The 13365-nt window shown below is 43.4% G+C and overlaps 1 protein-coding gene and 1 pseudogene across 1 annotated transcript; both read left to right on the top strand.

The window, feature by feature from the left end:
• On the top strand, positions 1 to 4348 carry LOC125198524 (transposon Tf2-1 polyprotein). Its single transcript, XM_048096835.1, has 2 exons — positions 1 to 3857; positions 3907 to 4348. Exons 1-2 carry the CDS (start codon positions 1 to 3, stop codon positions 4346 to 4348), a joined length of 4299 nt encoding a protein of 1432 aa, XP_047952792.1.
• A 1300-nt stretch (positions 4349 to 5648) lies between these two features.
• On the top strand, positions 5649 to 9011 carry LOC125198523 (annotated as a pseudogene).
• Positions 9012 to 13365: the final 4354 nt, after the last annotated feature.

Raw genomic sequence — 13365 nt, 5'->3', positions numbered from 1 at the left:
ATGGATGATCTTACAACACGGGTGAACAACCTAGAAGAAAGATTGGATCAACGAATCGATGCCCTTCATCAAGATCTCACTAGAAGGTTTGAAGAACTTATTATATTAGTGAGATATAATCAAGGTGTTGGTGCTGGTGTTGGAGCTGGATACCAGAGAAACAACATCAACCAAGGAGGAAATCGGAGACAACAACGGGGCCAACAACAAATGGAAGAGGAAGATGATGCAGAGGAGCATGACCATTACCAACAACCAAGAAGAAGAGGTGGTGGAGATATGTACAAAATTAAAGCAGAAATTCCAACTTTCAACGGCAATGCAAATATTGAAGGATTTCTTGATTGGATCTATGAGGTGGAGACATTCTTTGAGATAATGAACATCCCGCCGGATCGAAGAGTACCATTGGTGGCATATAAATTGAAGGGAGGTGCTGGAGCTTGGTGGAATCGTCATCAAGAAGAGCTACGCTTGAAGGGTGAGAATCGTGTAAGAGATTGGGCACAGATGAAAGCACTTTTAAAGGCCAGATTCTTGCCAGCAGATTATGAACAACTATTATACCTTCAATTCCATAACTGTGTTCAAGGTAACCAAGCTGTTTCTGAATATACCGAGGAGTTCTTACGGCTACAAGTAAGGTGCAATCTATATGAAAATGAAGACCAGCAAGTTGCAAGATATGTCAATGGTCTCAATGATTCTATTCAAGAACGCTTAGGCATACAACAAATTTGGTCTATAGATCAAGCTCAAACTCTTGCCTTGAAAGCTGAGAGATTCATAAAGACCAAGGTATCTTATAAAGCCATGTCTTATTCTCGTCCAGAAAACATATCAAGAAATTTGCCACGCCGAGAGGAGGAAAAACCTACTCCATTTAAAGGAAAGAAGACTGATAAAGGGCCATCTTCTAGCAAAACTTATGAAAAGCAACCATCTAACCCTATCAAGTGTTATAAATGTCGTGAAGAAGGTCACATATCAAGTAACTGTCCCCGGAGGAAGTTTGTCAACACCACTCGTCGTGATGAAAATGATGAAAGCGATGAAGATGTGGATGAACCTGAAAACGAAGAAGCTGAACTATGTGTAGAAGATGGGGAAGAAATAGTATGTGTGGTCAAACGTCTTCTATGCTCAACTATACAACCTGAAGAGACGCAACGAAAGAAGATATTTGAAAGCAAATGCACAGTGAATGGAAAGGTATGTAAATTGGTCATTGATAGTTGTAGTAGTGAGAATTTAGTTTCTGAAAGAATGGTCAAACACTTGAATCTTGAGACTAGAGATCACCCAAATCCATATACTATTGGTTGGCTCAAGAAAGGAGTGAAGATCAAGATCACCAAACAATGTTGGTTACCACTTTCCTTGGGTAAGCATTATCGTTCAAATGTTTTATGTGATGTGATTGATATGGATGCATGTCATGTTCTTCTTGGAAGACCTTGGCAATATGATGTAAACACCACTCACCAAGGAAGAGACAATTGGTATTCTTTCATTTGGAATAAACGGAAGATCATCATACTTCCGGATAAAATTCCTAATATTGCTTCTGAAGTAGAGGAGAAGAGTATGCTAACCATTACTCAAAATTCAAGAGAATTTGCTCAAGACTTGAAGGAGTCAAAGTTGTGTGCCGTATTAGTTGTGAAAGGTGATGAACAACTTGTGAAAGAAATTCCAACGGAGATTCAAAGTCTATTATCTGAGTACGAAAGCATACTTGGAGAGCCTCAACATCTACCTCCTATGAGAGATATCCAACATCGAATAGACTTTGTTCCAGGTGCAAGTCTTCCCAACCTACCACACTACAGAATGAGCCCACAGGAGAATGCCATTTTGAAGGAGAAAGTGGAAGAGTTGTTGCGTAAGGGGCATGTCGGAGAAAGTATAAGTCCATGTGCTGTACCAGCACTACTCACACCAAAGAAGGATGGATCTTGGCGGATGTGCGTGGACAGCAGGGCTATTAACAAAATCACCACAAGATACAGATTTCCTATTCCACGTTTGGATGACATGCTTGACCAATTGAGTGGAGCAAAGGTGTTCTCGAAACTTGATCTAAAAAGTGGATATCATCAAATACGAATTAGGCCTGGTGATGAATGGAAGACTGCATTCAAGACAAAAGAGGGGCTATATGAATGGCTCGTCATGCCATTTGGACTTTCTAACGCTCCTAGCACTTTCATGCACTTGATGAATCAGGTTCTTCGCCCATTCTTATCGCAGTTCGTAGTTGTCTATTTTGATGATATACTAATATATAGCAAGAACCTGGAGGAACATTTTGCTCATGTCAAGAAGGTGATGGATGTATTAAAGGAAAATGAACTCTATGTAAACTTGAAGAAGTGCATATTCGTTGAGACAAGGTTAGTTATCTCAAGTGAAGGAATTCAAGTTGATGAGTCTAAAGTAGAGGCAATAAAGAGGTGGCCAACTCCAAAAACAATCTCTGAAGTGAGGAGCTTTCATGGTTTAGCCACATTCTACAGAAGATTTGTGAAGAATTTTAGTTCAATCATGGCACCAATTACTGAATGCCTAAAGAAAGGGAAGTTCAAATGGGATGAAAAGGTTGAAGATAGCTTCAAGAAGATTAAAGAAAAGCTCTCACAAGCACCTGTTTTAGTATTACCAGATTTCAACAAGACTTTCGAGTTGGAATGTGACGCTAGCGGAGTAGGCATTGGGGCTGTTTTATCTCAAGATAGGAAACCTGTTGCTTTCTTCAGTGAGAAGCTAAGTGAGGCTAGACAGAAATGGAGTACCTACCAACAAGAGTTGTATTCAGTGTTTAGAGCATTAAAGACATGGGAGGTCTACTTGTTGCCAAAGGAATTCATTGTCTACACCGATCACCAATCTTTGAAACATTTTAGAAGTCAAAAACATGTGGATCGCATGTTGGCAAGGTGGGCGGCATACTTAGAGAGGTTCAATTATCTTATCGTCCACAAGTCTGGAGTAACCAATCGAGTAGCGGATGCCTTAAGCCGACGTGCAAATCTTATGGTTTCTTTCGAAGCTGAGTTGCCTGGAGTGGATCAAATTAAGGAGTTATACGAACATGATGAAGACTTCGGGCGAATCTGGATGAAGCATATGAAAGGATTACAATTAGAAGAGAATTATGTGGTACAAGATGGATATATCTTTAATGGAGACCGCCTATGCATCCCCAGAAGTTCTCTACGAGACAAGTTTATTAGAGAGATGCATTCAAGTAATCTCAGCGGTCATGTTGGGCGTGATAAGACTATCGCTAATCTGGAGGCACGCTATTATTGGCCCCAACTTAAACGAGATGCCGGCAAGTTTGTGCAAAGGTGTCCGGTGTGTCAAGTTTACAAGGGTCAAGTACAAAACACTGGACTATATATGCCATTACCAGTTCCAGCTGCACCATGGGAAGATCTATCAATGGATTTCGTACTTGGATTACCAAGGACACGACGGGGGCATGATGCTGTTTACGTGGTAGTAGACAGATTTTCTAAAATGGCGCATTTTATCCCTTGTCGTAAGACAACAGATGCGCATCATGTGGCTAACCTTTTCTTTAGAGAAGTAGTTAGGCTACATGGTATTCCCAGATCAATTGTTTCGGATCGTGATAGCAAATTCCTTGCCGCATTTTGGCTTACATTATGGAAGCAATTCAATACAGACTTGAAATTTTCAAGCACGGCGCATCCGCAAACCGATGGCCAAACAGAAGTGGTGAACAAGTTTATGGGTAATTTAATTCGCTGCATATGCGGAGATAAGAAGGGTCAGTGGGATTTAGCTTTATCCCTTGCAGAGTTTGCCTACAATAATTCTGAGCATAGGTCAACAGGTCGTAGCCCATTCTCTATTGTCTACACTAAAATTCCAAAGGCATGTGGTTGATTTAGTAAAGTTACCAACAAAGGAGAGTTCAAGATCAGCTAAGACGTTTGGTGACAATTATTCTGAGCTGTTTAAAGAGGTACATGATGTATTAGAAGCTTCAAATCAGAAATACAAGCAATTGGCTGATAAGAAGAGGAGGGAAATGACCTTCAAAGTTGGTGACAAAGTTATGGTTTATCTTAGAAAGGAGAGATTGCCTATTGGTGTTCATGGAAAATTAAGGCAAAAGAAATATGGTCCGTACACTATTCTAAAGAGGATCAATGAAAATGCATATGTGGTAGAATTGCCAAGTGAGATGAATATTTCAAATACTTTTAACGTGGCAGACTTATCACTCTATCTCCCGGAGCAGACACTTTACGAAGATAACTCGAGGTCGAGTTTCAAACAAGTAGAGGAGAATGATGAGGGACATCAAATATAAACACTCAAGTATTAAAACCAATTATATTACTTCAAGAAAGAAGAAGCCAAAATCAATTTTGCTACACCAAAGAAGAGAAAGTCAATTTGAATTTTGCTACTAGATGTCACTTGGTTGGCAAGTTTATCCTTTATATATTTCTAGAAGCCTTAGTTATTAAGGATGTGTGTTGTCATGTATTAGTTGTCATTGAGTTGTCAATGCTTTTGTATCCTATAAATAGAGGCATTGCCTCAACACATGGGACTCACTTTTGAATATCAAATATACTTTGAACTTTGTTCTCTTTTAGATCTTGGATTAGATCTTGTCTTTTGAGGGCTTTGGATTAAGCTCTTGTTATCCGTGGATTCGGATTGTCTTATCTCACAACACGTTGAAGTTGTTCCTTCAACAAATTGTGTTGATTCATTTTGTTAGCACATTAGAGAAGTTCCTCTAATACTTGTGCTACATCAAGTACTTTAATTAAATTCCCACAAGAAGAAATTATTTCTCTCGACAAAACAAATTACACTACACTAGTATGACTATTTAATCAACGTACGTACTTTCCATCACGCAATCAACAATAATTAGTCCCTTGGTGTTATGCCAAGTACTACAATAATTCATCATCACATCCATTTGATTACTTACTCAAGGTTCGTATTTCAAGTTCATACGAAACTAAAAGAACTCACGGGGCTCCAAAAATATTATTGGTGCGAATCCCAAAATATTCACTTCCTCACTCCGCGAGAAATTAAATATTATTTTTACAAAATTCCTTTAACTCACCATATCACATTCATTAAAAAAAAATTTAATCTGAAAATTGTGAGCAAAAAGTTTATTTGTTATTATAAAGTTATCACCTAACGCCTTCTCAAAATAAACTATAATTTGTTTACAAAAAAATTGTTGAGTATTAGACTTTCTAAATATAAATGTAATATGGGAATAATATATTAGACCTCATGTGATCTGAACATAAACTATAAATGGTTTTAAAGTATTTGTAGTATTAGACCTCATGTGGTCTTAATATAAATGTAATATAGGAATAAATCACAAATTTGAATCATTGTATGTAAACAACTTTTAGTCATATCACCAATAAAAGAGCTTGACTATTCCATGGAAAAGAATATGTGATTCAAATTAAAATCCTGTACAGAATGATGTCTCCCATTCAATCAACACGCCAAACTCTGCCGTGTTTTTTAGTCTTAACTTTTTATTTTGTTTATAGTGTTTACTCTTTAGTTTGCATATGAATAGGCAAATGAAGCAGAGTAGATAGACAAAAACATCAGCCATGAAAACAGCATACCTTTTCCTTATATATCTTTTTCTCCTAACACTGTGTCTATATGTGTGTCCTTCAGGAGCAGCCACAAGTGAAGCAGAGGCTTTGATGAGATGGAAATCCAGCCTATCATCTTCTGCTTCACTCGAGTCTTGGTCCGTCAAAAACATCAGCAACCACTGCAGATGGATCGGCATTAGCTGCAACGACGAGGGATCTGTCTCTGGGATTGATATCTACGGTGCAGGCCTTGCAGGGACATTGGATCTGTTCCATTTCACTTCATTGTTGAATCTCACCACTTTCAGCCTCAACGGGAATTATCTCAACGGTTCCGTACCAGCTGCTCTTGGCAACCTCACAAGCCTCACTCTCTTGGACCTCTCCGACAATCAGTTTACCGGCGCCATTCCACCAGAGATTGGGCGCTTGACAGAGCTTCGATACCTGAGCCTCTCCATGAACCAGATGGTTGGAGAAATCCCATATCAGATTGGCAATATGAAGAAGGTGCGCTTCTTGGATTTGGGCTTCAATTACTTTGAAACTCCTGACTGGTCTCTATTTCCCACTTTCCCTTTCCTAACTCACCTTGATCTTGGTATCAATGAACTTACCTTGGAATTCCCACACTTCATAACCACATGTCTCAACCTTACTTTTCTTGACTTGTCTCAAAACGACTTCACAGGCCAAATTCCTGAATCATTGTTCACCAATTTGGTCAAACTTGAATATCTTAACCTCACTAGAAATGGTTTTAAAGGCACCCTGCCACCAAATATCACTAACGTCTCCAAGTTGAAGGATCTTCGCCTCGTCAGCAACTTTTTCTCTGGCAACATTCTTGATTCAGTAAGCCTTATTCCAAGCCTGCAAAATCTAGAGCTGTACAATAATTCATTTGTAGGAATAATCCCTCCTTCTATAGGCCTACTCACGAATCTCCGAACTCTAGGCCTTCAAATGAACAGATTCAATTCCTCCATTCCTCGAGAGCTCGGCCTATGTAACAAGCTGACCTACTTAGATTTATCCCAGAATTCACTCTCGGGGCCATTGCCGCCATCCTTTTCAAATCTGGGCAATTTATCTGAGTTGGGACTATCTGCTAATAGCCTGACTGGTGAAATATTGCCCGTTTCATCATGAGTTGGAGAAAACTAATCTCACTCAAATTCAACACAATGAATTCAGCGGGGAACTTCCATCAGAAACAGGCTTGCTCACAAACCTAGACTATCTGTATCTCTCTAATAATTCGTTTTCAGGCAGCATCCCACCAGAGATAGGAAACCTACAAAATTTGTTGGAGCTGGACCTTTCAACCAATAACTTTTCAGGTGAAATACCGATAGAGTAGGAAAACAATGCCTTAGACATGTGCTCGTATTGTCTCTACTGCAAAATGTTACATATACAGATGATAGACATGTGCCTTTTTCCGATATAAATGTGTTTGATTTAAATCCTTGTTTATCTTTCAAATACATCTTTTGTAGGTGAGCTCCCATTCTCCGTCTGCAAGTTGTCTAGGCTTAGAATTCTTGTTCTCTCAAATAATACTCCCTCCGTCCCGCTTTAGCAGTCCCATTGACTTTTCTGCCCTCTTTTGGTAAAAATGATAAAAAATAGTTAAAGTGGAGAAATGGTAAAGTAAGAGAGACAATAATGTAGATAAGACTCTTCTCTATATTATTCTTTATCTTAATTTACCATTTCTCATCTTTAACTATTTTTTATCATTTTTACAAAATGGGGACAGAAAAGTCAATGGGACTGCTAAAGCGGGACGGAGGGAGTACTTTGGAAGGAAGACTGCCACAGTGCTTTGGAAACTTGAGCAGATCTTTGACCATCTGTCATCTAAATGAAAATCAATTTAGTGGCCCCATTCCATCTACCTTTCTTAAGAATTGTAGTCTTATATCCATCAATTTGGGTAATAACAAATTCCACGGACGATTACCCAAATCCTTAGTCAATTGCCGAAATCTAAGGGGTCTCGACATTGGAAATGATAGTATACAGGACGAATTTCCCTTTTGGATGGAACGCCTACGCGAGCTTCGAGTGCTAGTGCTGAGGTCAAACAAGTTTGGTGGTAACATGTCGTTTCCTTCACGAACCAAGTTTCCGTTTCCTCGGTTGCAAGTTTTAGATGTATCCCATAATGAATTTCTAGGCTCTCTACCTCAAAGATATTTCAACAATTTCAATGCAATGATTGAGCCGGTAGAAAATGAATATGATGAGTTTCTAAGGTACGTGGAGACGAGGGTCAGCTTGAAAGGTCAGGATCAGTTAATTACGAGACTATTGGAAACCTTCGCAACAATTGATCTTTCCTCCAATAGATTCTCTGGGAGTATTCCACCCTCCACAGGAAATCTTAAGATTCTCAAATACTTGAACCTATCACACAATAGCCTCACAGGACATATACCTCCATCTCTTGGAAACTTGAGTGATCTCGAATCGTTGGATCTGTCAACAAACAAATTGGATGGTAAAATTCCAAGTGAATTGACAAGGTTGACATTTCTTGCGAAATTTAACCTTTCAATGAACAACCTTGTTGGACAAATACCATAAACAAAACAGTTTTCCACATTCGAGAATGATTCATACATTGGAAACTTGGCATTGTGTGGACTTCCATTGACAAAAAAATGCAAAGAGGATGATGGGCAGTCAATGCAGCCTGCAGAAGAAGATGATGATGAATATGAATATGAATTCATAGATGGATTTGGTTGGCGATGTGTTGTAATTGGATACGGAAGTGGTTTCATAGTTGGGATTGGAATTGGTTACATGATTATAAGAAGTGGAAGGCCATTATGGTTAGTGGAATTCTTTTTTGGAGTTGGATATAAATATAAGAAGAAGAAGAAGAAGAAGAAGAAGAAGAAGAAGAAGAAGAAGAGACGCAACCGAGTGATAAGGGTACCCCTAACAGCAGCCCCAACATCAGCGACGAGAGGTCACATGAAGAGGAAGCTGAGGTAACGGCTACGGCACAGGATGTAGCACCACCGCAACAGCCGAAGGAGAAGAAGAAGAACAACGAAGCATCAAGGACGTTGAGGCCAAGGGATCGAATCAAACCGCCTCAAAAGTTTGCCAATTACGTCGCTAAGTAGCGACGAATTGATAGATTGTTTTTTTTGCTTTTTAATATTGTTTTAGTTGATGTTGCGTTATTTTTCTTGTAACTGAGTCGGGCGAATTATAAGCCCCGTTTGGGTTTTCTTTGTTGGTTCTTTCCCGAACGTATAGGTTAAGTCGAACCAACCCTAGGGTCTTTAGTATAAATAGGGCCACTCTCTGATCATTGAATTAGCTATGAAATCTTTTATTTTGGCCCAACAAAGTGTGCATCAAGAAACCTAATCTTTATCGCTGCCGTCGAGAACCTCTCTCGCGTCCAGCAACCCTTCAGCCGTCAAAAGTCGCCGACCCAATCCTCTTGGGCGCTCGATCTTTCAGGCTTGTGTTTCTTGTGCTTGGAAGTAGACGTTAATTGAAGGTTTAAGTTAACAACTGGTGTCTTTCATTGTGTACTCACTATGGACGCTATTGAGGAGTCGATTCCACCATCTGGCCTCCTCACGGGAGGCAACGCTCAAGAATTGTTGATGGGTCAGCCGCCCCTCACTCAGGCGGGTAACCGCCGTCGTAACGTCGGCACTCGTATCTCTCTAAGGACTCACCCAGAATCGAGTGTGCAGCCAACGGAAACAGGGGGCGGAAACGATCTGGTAAACCAAGGTTTTGAGAAAATTATGGCAAGATTTGATGAGTTGGAATTTAGGTTGGACTCCACTGATCGTCGCGTGGATAATCTGGCAGAGTCGGTGGTGCCTGATCCAGACCAACCCTATTACTCTGAAGATGTCGAGGCAGAAGGGTATCGTGTTCGGCGTGACTTCTCTGCCGACGACGGCGATGTCCCCCGGATTTTCAACCACGGCCAACGCGCCCGTGGTGGGGACCTCCGCCAACGCCGAGGGATGCAGCGCGATAGATACCGGCACGAGAGACGACGTCCTTATCGATCTTCGTTCTCTGTTCCGCGCCGCGATCACCAATACCCACGGCAGAGGACAAACTGGGATAGGCCGAACGGTCGTTATCCCCACGATCTCGACCGCGATTTTCACGGCTATCGCCAGCCCACATCCTGGGATTCTCCCCTGAACCGTCCCACTTATCAATCGGCAAGAGGGGATCGACCTAAAGATCTCAACATGAAGGCGCCCGTTTCGATGGATCGGATGCGTCGAACTGGATTTCGAGGGTGGAATATTATTTTGAACATCTACAAATGCCAGACGCTGATCGATTGCACTACGTGGTAATGCTTTTTCAACCACCGGCTGCAGAATGGATTTTTAACTATAGGGCGAACAATCCATATGTGACATGGCTTGAGTTTTTGGAGGACGTCCGCCACAGGTTTGACCCTCAGAGCTTTCGTAATTGCATCGGACCGTTGTCCAAACTGGTGCAGACCGGTTCGGTGGCCGAATACCACGACGCATTTGAGCGCTACCTGAATCGGGTTCAAGGATTATCTGAGGAGGCTTTGATTCTGATTTTTATTACAGGTCTTAAGGAGCCCATCCAAGAGAAAGTAGAGTTGCAGCAACCGGTTTCCTTGGCTGAAGCGATGGCCTTGGCCTTGCGACTTGCGGCCTCACATGAGGAACGACACCCTCCCCAGAACCGCAGCAAATGGAACAACCGAGACTCCGGTACTCTGTTCCCAACCAGAGCACACCTGCTGCACTGCCGAGTTCGAGCTCCAAAGACACGGCGAAGCCAGGCTTTAAACCCATCCTTGTTTCGAACGCTGAGAAAGCGGAGCGTTCAGGAAAGGGTTGTGCTACCATTGCCCGGAGAAGTGGGTACCTGGCCATGTCTGCAAGCAGAAGATGTTGTATTATGTGGGAGAGGCCGATGGTGATGATCCGCTGGATAGCTCGGAGGGCAGCGAGGCGGGCGATGGTCATCACCGCGGACTTGTCGCATCTCCACGCCCTTACTGAGGCAGCACGGCGCGCCCATTCAATGTGGTAGGAACAATCGGGAAGACCACAGTTAGCATCCTAATTGATAGGGCAGCACACACGATTTCCTTCATCCCAGAGTGGCGAAGCAACTACAATTGTCCTTGACTCCATCCGACCGTTCCTGTGTACGTAGGCAACGGTGCCTCGTTGGTTTGCTCACACATGGCACGCCGCACTAAACTGTCAGTGCACGGGGTTAATTTTCTCATTGATCTTCACATTATGGAAATTCACGGTCCAGACATAGTGCTAGGAATGGCATGGCTGGGAATCATTGGGCAAGATCTCTGTGGATTTTGTAGGAAAGACCTTTGGAGTTTGTTCAGAATGGGGTTCCGGTGGCTCTGCACGGCGTCCAGCCATCTCCCCGCCTCATTTCCTTGCAGACGCTATCTATGCTCACGGCCCACTCGCCAGCCCATGAGTTTTACGAGATTATTCAGAGTGCGACAAGGCGCCATCATCGGCAGGTGCTGATTTTCCAACGGAGATACCATCGGAAGTCCGCGAAGTTCTAGACCAGTTCAGGCCGGTCTTTGCCGTACTCCACGGGCATGCCACCGCAGCGAGAATTCACCACCGTATTCACCTACTCCCTAACTCGAAGCCTGTCAATGTGAGGCCGTACCGGTACCCCTATTTCCAGAAAATGAGATCGAACGGGGTTCGGACATGCTCGATCAAGGCATAATTCAAAGGAGTCATAGCCCCTTCTCTTCTCCAGTGTTACGATCCGAAGAAGGATGGGACTTTCAGGTTTTGCATCGACTACAGCATTGAACGTGGCAACGGTCCCGGACCATTTCCCTATACCGACTGCAATGAACTTTTTGACGAGCTCGGCCGGGCGAAATTCTTCACCAAATTGGATTTGCGGTCCGGCTACCATTAAATCCGCATGCATGACGCAGATTTTTCAAGACAGCTTTCGAACTCACGACGGACATTTCGAATTCTTGGTCATGCCTTTTGGCCTCACTAATGCCCCGTCCACTTTTCGGCTGCCATGAACATGATTTTTCAGCCCTTGCTACGGAAGTGTGTAATTGTCTTCTTCGATGACATACTTGTTTACAGCCCAACGCTGGAGGAGCACTATGCACATTTGGCGGAGGTGTTAGCCTTGCTGCGACTCAACAGTTCTTCGTTGCTCTCCAAATGCTCCTTCGCAGCACAACAGTGGAGTATCTAGGCCACTTAGTATTGGACGGGGCCTCAAAGCTGACCCGCAAAGATTGTAGCGATGACTTCTTGGCCACTGCCTAATCCGCAAGCAACTACGGGGTTTTTGGGCCTCACAGGGTTTTTATCGACGTTTTGGCTAACTATGCCATGATTGCGGCCCCGCTCACCGATCTCTTAAAGAAGGAGGCTTTCGGGTGGTCCTCAGATGCGGAAGCAGCGTTCGCCCCCTCAAGGAGGCCATGACATCGGCCCTGTACTAAGCCTGCCTAATTTTGACAAGCAGTTTTGTATCGAGACTGACGGGGTCGGATATTGGCATTGCGCAGTGCTGATCCAGGATAAACATCCCATTTCCTTTTCAGTAAAAAATTGGGACCACGTCGCCGGGTGGCATCGACGCATCGCGGAGCTGTACGCCATTGTCGGAAGCAGTGCAGAAATGGCGGCAATACCTCCTTGGGCGGGAGTTCATTATCCGTTGTGATCAGAGGAGCCTTAAAAATCTGCTACAACAAGTGGTCCAAACCCCGGATCAACATCTCTATGTGCGGCAATTGATGGGGTATAGGTTCACTATTGAGTACAAAAAAGGCAGCTTGAATAAGGCCGCGGATGCCTTGTCCCGCAGAGATGAATGCGGCGGGAGTACTGCCACCGGCGAACACGAGGACCGCCCGACGAGAGTGCCGAGTCACAACCTCAACTGCCATTGGAACAGGCTACATTTTTTGCTGCTATTGCTCAGCCAGTTCCCAAAAATTTGGACCGGCTCGGGAAGAGACAGCCACTTTAGCCGACCTCCGCGCTGGTGGATCAGATCGCGGAAGGCACTGCGCCACCGCATTTATCCTTTGCAGATGGCCTGGTTTATTTCCAGCGCCGAATCCTCCTCAGTCCCGCCTCCAAGCTCAAACAGCCTCTCTTAACTGAGCACTGCACGCGTTAGCTGCCATCCAGGGAACGAACGCACTTTTCGCCTCCTATCTGCGGGTTTTTACTGGCCAAATATGCGCAAGGACGTGAAAAAGTTCGTCGAATCTTGTGCAGTGTGTCAATCCACAAGTACTCGACGCAAAGCCGGCGGGTTTACTCCAGCCGCTACCCATTCCGTCGCAAGTTTGGGAAGACGTATCCATGGATTTCATCACGGGCCTTCCTCCATTTTCGAGGGTACACCACAATCATGGTAGTGGTGGACCGCCTTCGAAGTATGCGCACTTCGCCCCGTTACCTACCAAATTCGATGCCTTACGGGTGGCGCATTTATTTATTAACACAGTGGTCAGACATCATGGTTTTCCCAAGACTTTGGTTTCGACAGAGATTCGGTTTTCTTAAATGCTACGTGGGAAGAAATGCTAGCTTGAGCGGCACAAAACTTCATTTTTCTACGGCCTATCACCCGCAATCTGACGGCCAAACGGAGGTTCGAAACAGAGGATTGGAGCAGTATTTAAGAGCAT

The sequence above is a fragment of the Salvia hispanica genome, unplaced genomic scaffold (assembly GCF_023119035.1).
Source record: "Salvia hispanica cultivar TCC Black 2014 unplaced genomic scaffold, UniMelb_Shisp_WGS_1.0 HiC_scaffold_16, whole genome shotgun sequence".
Lineage (NCBI taxonomy): Eukaryota > Viridiplantae > Streptophyta > Magnoliopsida > Lamiales > Lamiaceae > Salvia > Salvia hispanica.
Note: the sequence above shows the minus strand (reverse complement) of the source record. Positions and strands in the feature narration are given on the sequence as shown.